This window comes from Malurus melanocephalus, unplaced genomic scaffold, assembly GCF_030028575.1.
Source record: "Malurus melanocephalus ecotype Western Australia unplaced genomic scaffold, MMel_1.1 scaffold_622, whole genome shotgun sequence".
Taxonomy (NCBI): Eukaryota; Metazoa; Chordata; class Aves; order Passeriformes; family Maluridae; genus Malurus; species Malurus melanocephalus.
The window spans coordinates 315,759-324,297 of NW_026623854.1; the positions used below are offsets into that span (position 1 = coordinate 315,759).

The window sequence follows — 8,539 nt, forward strand, 5'->3', positions numbered from 1 at the left end:
TGCTGTTCCGGGACCCGGCGCAGGAGCCAGCTGAGGATGTGTTCCTGACAGAGCTGCTGGCACAGGTGCAGGACAGCCCCTCCMACAGAGGTGTGTGTGACCCTCCAGCCCTGGACAGGGCTCCTGCCATCCCCAGAGCCCACCCAGCGCGTCCCTCAGCCTGCAGAGCTCCAGGCTGTGGGCAGCATTCCTTGATCCTGACCAGGCTTCCCCAAATGCCTCCATCTCGCTCTTGGGCCCACAAAACCAGGTTGGATGGGGGACTTGATGGCTGGTTCCTGGCTCAGCCAGGGTTTGCAGTCTGTGCCTTTGGGGGCTCCAGGATGTTCGGGAGTTGGAGCAGAGCCCTGATTTTGTTGAGGGAACAAGCTGGGCTTTAGACTCAAGATGTGTGCCCTGTTAGAAACCCAGCTGCCTTGAGCTGCCAGGGGTGGAACAGGAGTTGTGGCAGCTGGACTGTTCCAGAAGACCCCTCCAGCTCCTCCATCAGTGCACTCTGGTGTCCAATCCAACCGATATGGGTCACTGAGGTTGGGCACAGACCCTGCAGTGAGTCCATTCCGCTGAGCTCCTGAGGCGGGGACAGAAGGGACAATGTGCCACTGTGTGACACTGCGGGRCTCAGCCCACAGGAGGGTCCCTCTYTGCTGCCCCCAGCCAGGAGGGAGGAGGGAGATTCAATCCCAGACCGTTCCCTCCTTGCAGAGCTGAGCACAGCCAAGAAGAGAAGCACCCTGGATGGCCCTGGTATTGACCTCACAGTGACCTACAGGAAGGTGAGAGAGATCCCTGCCCTCAAAATGGCTCTGCTCCCAGGGGTGCCCAGCGGGGCACAGAACTCCTAAAGGAGGCTCTGACCCTCCCTCTTTCCCCTGGAATTGCTCTCCAGCACAGACAGAGAGGTTGTGGTGAACATTAAAACCTGGGAGGTCACCTTTGTGAAAAGCCATCCCCATTTCTCCTGTGCTCACCCCCTGTGCCAGGGCACTGACAGAGTGCCATCTGTAGGTTATGGTGAGCATTAAAGCCTGGGAGGTCGCCTTTGTGAAAAGCCATCCAGCCCCTCCCGTGCCCACCCCCTGTGCCAGGGCACTGACAGGGTACTGCCCGCAGGTCGTGCTGAGTGACCGGCAGAAGGAGCTGGCCCTGGCCCTGCGCTCCACGGGCCTGCTGATGAAGGCCATCCCTGCTGAGGAGGCTGAAGGTGGGTCCTTCCTGCTTTGCTGGGGTTTCTGGTGCTCAGAGGAAGAAATCTAGTCTGGGTCCTTGGTGCCAGCTGTGCCTGGGCTGTGGGGTTGAATCAGTGACAGGAATAATGGTGTCACCAYGGCCTGGGTGGGGTTTTCTCAGGAGTGCCATGTCCGAGGCTCAGGCAAGATTTAAACCTGGCAGCACCTTCCCTCTGCTGCAGCCTTCCTCCTTCCCCTTGCCCTTAGCACAGCTTTCCACCCCAAGCACAATCCCACCCAGTTCCTTCGCCCCTGGAGCCTGCTCAGGCCCCCTGTCCTGCTGTCCTGGGTGTCCACAGTCAGTGTCCCCACAGGAGGGGGRCAGGGAGCTGAGGTTGTGCCATGGCCCAAGACCAACCCTGTGCCCCTGTCACAGAGCTGGGCTGTCTGAGCGTGACCATCACTGAGATCATCAGGATCAACAACTTGGCGGGACGGTCCTTCTCCGTGAGTACCTGTGGGATCCCCGGCCCTGTAGGGGCCAAAATCCCTTAAAACAGACAGCAGGGAAGGGGCACCCCTCTGTGGGGAGGGGAAGGCTTTGAGGCCACACTGCTCGGAGGACATTTTGCAAATATTTTCCGTGGAAAAGTCTGGATTTTTGAGTAAAAGCCCCAGGTACCATCCCAGTTGGTCAGTGCCATCCCTGCTGGTCAATGCCTTCCCTGCTGGTCAATGCCATCCCAGCCGGTCAGTGCCATTCCAGATAGTCAATGCCATCCCAGCTGGTCAATGCCATCCATCCTAGCTGGTCGATGCCATCCCTGCTGGTCAATGCCATCCCAGCTGGTCAATGCCATACATCCTAGCTGGTCGATGCCATTCCAGCTGGTCAGTGCCATCCCAGATGGTCAGTGCTGTCCTAGATGGTCAGTGCCACATTGAATCCTGTCTTAGGAGCCTCTGAATGCCTGAGCTGCTGCTGGGGTGACCGCAGGGGAAATAAAAATGTGGGGAAATAAACCTTTATGCCAAGGTGGATGCCAGGGCAGGGTTTGTAGTTCTGCCATCAACTCCCTCCTCTCCTTCCCTTCAGCTGTGGTGYCCCCTCATGTCAATCCCCCCCAAAAGATCACCCAAAATAATTTGACAAAGCATAAACAAGAAGCAGGAACTTCACTGAATCTATTTATCAGCTCAGAAAGATGGGTTTGAAACGCAGGGGACTGAAATTTTGACTTCTGTCCTTTTAGTTTTACATTTGAGTTCAAGCAGACCCCAGAGGATATGCTGCCCATGGAATTTGTCACTGCAGTTTGGTGGCATTAAAGGTCATTTGGGGCCTCTGGCTCCCAGCTGGTGTTTTCAGCCAGCACATTTTGCTTATTCTCACCTGGTTTTTGGGAACACTGAGGTGCTGCAGCCCCACTGCCCACAGGGATGCTCCATGGCCATGGAGGACAGATCATGCCCCATATCAGACATCCCAAACTCACTGCCAGGTTCGAAAGTTTGCCCTTTTAAAGCATGACCAGGCTGTGAATACAGAAAACAAATTTGTCTTGTGTCATATCCGGGGTTAAAAAATAAAGCCATAGAAATGTCATTTTCTGTCCCTTTCACACCCAGAGAAATGTCATTTTCTGTCCCTTTCACACCCAGCACAAAGCCCAGGGAGGGGAGGGACACCACCACCAGGCTGTCCCTCCTCTCCCCATCCAGGCTGTAGCACACAGGTTGAAAACACAGAATATCAAGATCRGGAGCCCAGAGCAGAGACCCTTCACGGTGCGGCTGGACAAGGACAGCAGGAGAACCTACAGGGATGTGATCAGGTGAGAATTCCAGGCTCTGCACACCTCCCCTGTGTCCCTGCTTGTTCCCAGAGACTTCTGATCCCATACTGACCCACAGACAAACACATTCCCTCTCCAGGGAAAGCAGGGCACAGTGGGGCTCTCCCACAGTTGTGGTTTTGGGTGATGGTGTGAGGAAAAAAAAGGGTTCTTTACACAAAAGGTGCTGTCATTGAGAGTAGAAAAATAGGCACTGCCAGGGATAAACAGGGCTTGGATTCCAGAATTCAGAATTACATCATGATGCTGGTGCTTTCTGCACTGAGTGCATCCCTCATCTGAGGGTGGGGGAGAGGATCCAACCCTGTGGCGATGGCAGGAGTTAATGTAGGAATGACATGGGATGTGTTGGTGGCTCAAGGTCCAACTTGAATTCACACAAACGGTGAACTCCTGAGCTTCACCCAGAGCCCTGGGTTTGTGTCAAACACTGACACCGCAGCTCATCTCTGCAGTCAAACGCAGTGGACAAAAGCACAAAATCAGCTGCAGCTCACAGTGAGAGCCCTCCCTCACAGGGAGCTGATGTTTGCTCACAGATCAGGCCCTTGGGCAGCTGTGAACACACACTGAATGTGTCCTTGTGCTCTTGCAGCCTGGAGGTGTCCCCCTGCCTCGAGCCCAGCTACTGCCTGCAGAAGACAAGGACCATGAAACTGAGCCTTCCCCAAGCAGAAGATGTGGGGCTCGTGAAATACCTGCCCAAGTCTCTGCTGCTGCCCATCAACACTTTYGCAGGAGTCATCCAGTGAAGGAAASRGGAAAATGCTGCTGTGAGAGTCATGATGCTGGGTCATCACCGAGGACATAGCAGGAGAAAACACTGAAAGCCACCAGTTGTGAMATTCAATGGCAGTGGGGTGAAGAGCTGCCCCAGCAGAGGTGGATAAGTGACCACTCAGGTGACAGTGTGACCATGGYTAACAGCCCCTGCCAAAGGGCACGGCCATGTTCAGAACAGACCTTTAACCTTTGCACAAGCCAGGGAAAAGCTTTGAGCTTCTCCTTTTGGGAAGGCTGAGGAAATCCATGTGAGGTGGTGCTGCCTGTGATGGGGATCCCTGGGCAGTTGCCAGCAGCAACATTTATTTTGGAGATGTCTTACAGCCCTTTGGATTCTGCACAGAAAACTCCTCATTCTGGCCCAGGGGACACATTTGGGAAAACCAGCCCGAATTCCCCAGTCTGGTTTAGGACAGTTTATGGTATCCCTGCCCTCACAGGGAGAACATGTGTGTTCAGTGCAGCTGCTGTGGAAATCAGTGGGAAAGCTGTTGTTGTTCCAAGGGGCTACATGGAATAACTAGAGACAGTGTGAAACAGGGCCAGGGAAATGTGATGCAATGTTGGCAGCGAGGAGCAGGGCAAGAACCAGCCAGGCTGTGCTGTGGGGTGTGTTTGGCTGTGGATGGTTCTGTTGGGAGAAGGATCCTCCATGGAGCTGCACAGCAGCTCTGTGACATCTGAGCTGTGCTGAGAGCACCTGCGATTTCACAGTGGCTTTACTGCACTACATCAGGACACATCAGCTGGAGCCCCAGGAGCACTGGTGCCATCACCCTGATTGTACATCCCAGAACAACCCCAACAGCCCCAGCTGGACTGGAGGTTCTCCAGCAGTGCCTCTGTGCCCAGCCTGCCCGGCCATGCTGGTTTGGGCTGGGCAGGTAAGGGATGCAGCAGAGTGGAGAGTGCTCTGGGGATCGATGGATGGGCAGGAGGCTAAAAGGCTTTCCTGTTCTTTCCTCTGTTGCTCCCATGGTGAGGAAACCCTGCCCTGGTTTACAGAGGGGCCAGGCTGGGCAGTGACAGTGACAGTGACAGCGACAGTGACAGTGACAGTGACAGTGACAGTGACAGCACAGCTCCTGCCTGCAGCAGCTCAGAGTGACCATGGTCATGAAAAGGACCCTGCCTTCATCTCAGTCTGTGGTGGACGGGAATCGTGGATGAAATAGGATGTGTGTTATTAACCTTCAGAGTGGGATCTGYGGTTTCTGGAGTGTCTCTGGGGACACTTTGGGCACTATGGCCCTATGATTTTGGGGTTGTCCTGGCTCCCAGGTAGTTCCCTGGGCTGCCTTCCTTCAGGGTATTTGTGGGATCATCAGCCCAAAGAAAGTGTCTTTTGGCAGCAATTCCCAGCTGTCTCTGGCTGACAGTGGGGAATGGATCCCTGGGGATGTGCTACAGGTGCTGCAGTGGCACTGGCAGGTTCCTCCTTAGCCCTATGGCTGAGGACAAAGCCACCCCTCTGGCCTGTCTGTGCCAGGCCTGCCCAGCTCTGGGGAGCTGCACCTCTGGAAAACCCACCCATAAAAATTCTGTTTATCCACCCACAGCTGGGGCAGGGAGCCCACCCCAGTTATCCCAGTCTGGGGTACTGGGAGCAGTTTCCCCTCAGCAGGGCTACCCTGAGTTTGTGGCTTCTCTTGGCTGCTTGTGGCCATGGAAATTTCTCACACATGCCCAARGCTTTGGGGTTCAGACTCAAACCACCCTGGTGCCAGTCTTTGCCYCATTCCTGCTCCTGGCACAGCAGCCACTGCTCCTTCCTGTTCCCCAGCCAAAGGTTTATTCACTGCAGCTCCAAGTGCCACCCACAACAGCCACTGACCCAMTCCTGGGGCACAGCAGCTCTAGAGCTGTGAGCAGGACATTTAGCACAGTAAAATCCTCCAGGTCTCATGGAGTGTTTRCCCCAAACCTGCACCTGTTGGAAGATCACATTGGACACACCGTGGCCATTTCCAAACGAAGCTCCACTGGAATGCTGGCAGATGCAGCCCCTCACTCCCTGCAGAGCCAAGCACAGCCCTCAAGCCTTAAAATCCCCCACAGCAGGTACAGGTCTGCAATATCTCAGCAGCAGCATTTGCTTCTTCAGTGCTGGTTTCCACCCCACAACCCAAAAGCCATTGGTGCCCTGCTGTGCCAGCAACATTTTGGCCCTGAAGGAGGCTGGAGGGAGGCAGGAGGCTCACAGACGAGTCAGGAATCCCCTGCATAAGCAGCTGCTGTTGTTGGGATAGTGTGGGGTTTAAGGGGTGACCAGTGGCTCTGCACCCCTCTGCCTCTTTTGTGGGGTTTGCACACACAAGGAAAATGCTCTGAAAGCCAAGAGGCTTTGAGTTGGGTTGGAATGTGGGCTGTGTGTCCAGAGTTTGTTCTGTACAGCTGTAAATTATGTAGATGTACTCTAAATTATTTGTATAGGTGTGATGGATCTGTGTACAAGATCCAATTGTTTGATGGCCATTGAAAGAAATTCAGAAAAAACCCAAGCTGAAACTGCCAGTTGGTTGTTACTGTGTATTTGCACGTGGCTGSGCAATAAGCTGGTAGGGACAGAGAGCCACCAGCATCATTTGGGCTTCTCGGCTGGTGTCCCCTCCCACAGGCTGTGTCACACACAGACTTCATGGCCAAAGTGCTCAGGGGTAAAGGGAGGTGCAGAAATGGCTGGACTGTGGAAATCTGGGAGCAGTGCTCTGTGACTCTGTAACCCTGTTCTGGCTGTCCCTGGATTCCCCTCCATGCTGGGACACTCTGTTCCCACAGCCAGTTCCCCTGTTCCCCTCACAGCCTGTCACTTCCAAGGGCCCCATTCCTTGGCCAGAGCTTTGCCAGGATTCCCTAAAGCCCACTGACCTGCTCCATCATCCACGGAGCAGAACCAGCTCATGGACTGTGCTCATGGTGTAGCACAGCTCAAAGAAGGAGAATTTCACAGGCTGTTTCATTCACTCCTGGAAACTGCCGGCAGCAAATGCAGGTCCCAGWGCAGCCACAGACCAGGGACAGTGTTCAGGTGGATCCTGGATCCCAAAATTGCCAGCCTTGGAGCAGCTTCATCTGCTGCACTGGGAAAAGCCTGGGGAAATGTGGCAGGGGCGTCTTGAGGGGGTCAGGTTGGACAGAATTTCCTGGAGGCAGGGAGAGGAGGATCTGAGTGCAGGGTGCACTCCTAAGGGCTGGGTGAGGGGTTTTACCTGGCAGGATTCCCCAGTCCATTRGAGAGACTCCCAGCCTTTCCAGGGCCCTCCCGAATGCCTTCATTTAAAATAGTATCACAGAATCATGGAATGGTTTGGGTTAGACGGTACCTTAAAGATCATCTTGTTCCAACCCCCTGCTAATGGGCARGRACACCTCCCACTGTCCCAAGTTGCTTCAGCAGGAAGGGCTTCAAACTGACACAGGGCAGGGATGGATGGGATATTGGGCAGGAATTGTTCCCTGGGAGGGTGGGCAGGCCCTGGCACAGGGTGCCCAGAGCAGCTGTGGCTGCCCCTGGATCCCTGGCAGTGCCCAAGGCCAGGCTGGACATTGGGGCTGGGAGTGACCTGGGACAGTGGGAGGTGTCCCTGCCATGGCAGGGGTGGAATGAGATGATCTTCAAGGTCCATTCCAGCCCCTGAACATTGTATGGTTCTGTGAAACATCAGCTGCTGGCTCTGCTGAGGGTCAAGGGACCCCCACTGTCCCTTGGGGGGCCGTGGCAGGAGGTGATTGGGGCTTGGGCTGAGGGAGGGGAGCCCGGGCTGGGACTGAGGGGACACAGCAGTGCAAAAAATACTTCACTCTCGAGAAAACTGAGAGGGGCACCTCGTTCATGGGTACAGCTGTCTAAAGGGAGGTGTCTCAGCATGGACCAGGCTCTGATCACAGCGCCAACCAAAAAAAAAAAAAAAAAAAGAAAACAGATGCCCAGGAAATGCCCAGGAAGTTTCACCTGAATATGAGGTACAGTTCCTTCCCTGGGCAGTGACCTAGCGTGGAGTCTCCTCACTGGGGATATTCCAGAGCCATTTGGACACAATCCTGGGCCGTGTGGCTCCCATCCACAGCCCCCGTGCCCTGGCCCGACGGGATGAGGGCGAGCCCCGGGCTGGCCCCCTCCGAGCCCCGCGGAACAGCCCCTGCTCCCCGGCCAGTGTGGGGCATACGGGCCGGGTGAGAACGCTGCGGCCCCTTCCAGCCGGGCCACGCCGGGAGAGGATCCTGCGGCACGGGGAGGCGCCGGGCCATTCCCGCATCGGGCCATTCCTGTGCCGGGGCCGGGCCATTCCCTTACCGGGCCATTCCCGTGCCGGGGCTCCCGTCTCGGGCCGCTCCCGTCTCGGGCCGCTCCCGTCTCGGGCCGCTCCSGKCCGGGCCGGCAGACGGCGCTGCGCCCCCGCCATGCCCTCCCGGGGCGGTGACAGGTGCGGGCGGGCCGGGCCGGCGCTGTCCCGGTGCCGCAGGTGCGGTCAGTGGGCCCGGAGCGGGGCCGGCGGGACAGCGGGACATTGGGAGCGGGTGAGGCCATGCGGCGGGCGCTATGAGCGAGCAGTGGGACGTGGGCCGGGCCCTGGCGGTGGCCGCGCTGTTCCGGCTGCTGCAGGGCGCGGCCCGGGCCTGCGCCGCCCCGTTCGTGCCGCTCTACCTGCGGCTGCTCGGGCTGCCCGCGCCGCTCGTGGGGGCCGCGGCCGGGGCCCGGCACCTGGCGGCGCTCACCGTGCCCCTGTGCTG

The 8,539-nt window shown here is 56.8% G+C and overlaps 2 protein-coding genes across 2 annotated transcripts in view; both read left to right on the forward strand.

Moving 5' to 3' along the window:
* PIK3R6 (phosphoinositide-3-kinase regulatory subunit 6) overlaps positions 1–4,945 on the forward strand; it is a 14,276-nt gene extending 9,331 nt beyond the window's left edge. Inside the window, exons 8-13 of the mRNA XM_057383300.1 lie at positions 1–90; positions 706–776; positions 1,114–1,204; positions 1,606–1,676; positions 2,892–3,004; positions 3,621–4,945. Of these exons, the coding sequence (XP_057239283.1) occupies positions 1–90; positions 706–776; positions 1,114–1,204; positions 1,606–1,676; positions 2,892–3,004; positions 3,621–3,777 (593 nt within the window). The 3' untranslated portion in view covers positions 3,778–4,945. The remainder of the gene's footprint in view (positions 91–705; positions 777–1,113; positions 1,205–1,605; positions 1,677–2,891; positions 3,005–3,620) is intronic.
* Positions 4,946–8,214: 3,269 nt separating this feature from the next.
* MFSD6L (major facilitator superfamily domain containing 6 like) overlaps positions 8,215–8,539 on the forward strand; it is a 3,147-nt gene continuing 2,822 nt past the window's right edge. Inside the window, exon 1 of the mRNA XM_057383307.1 lies at positions 8,215–8,539. This exon is cut by the window's right edge and continues 5 nt beyond it. Within this exon, the coding sequence (XP_057239290.1) occupies positions 8,349–8,539 (191 nt within the window). The 5' untranslated portion in view covers positions 8,215–8,348.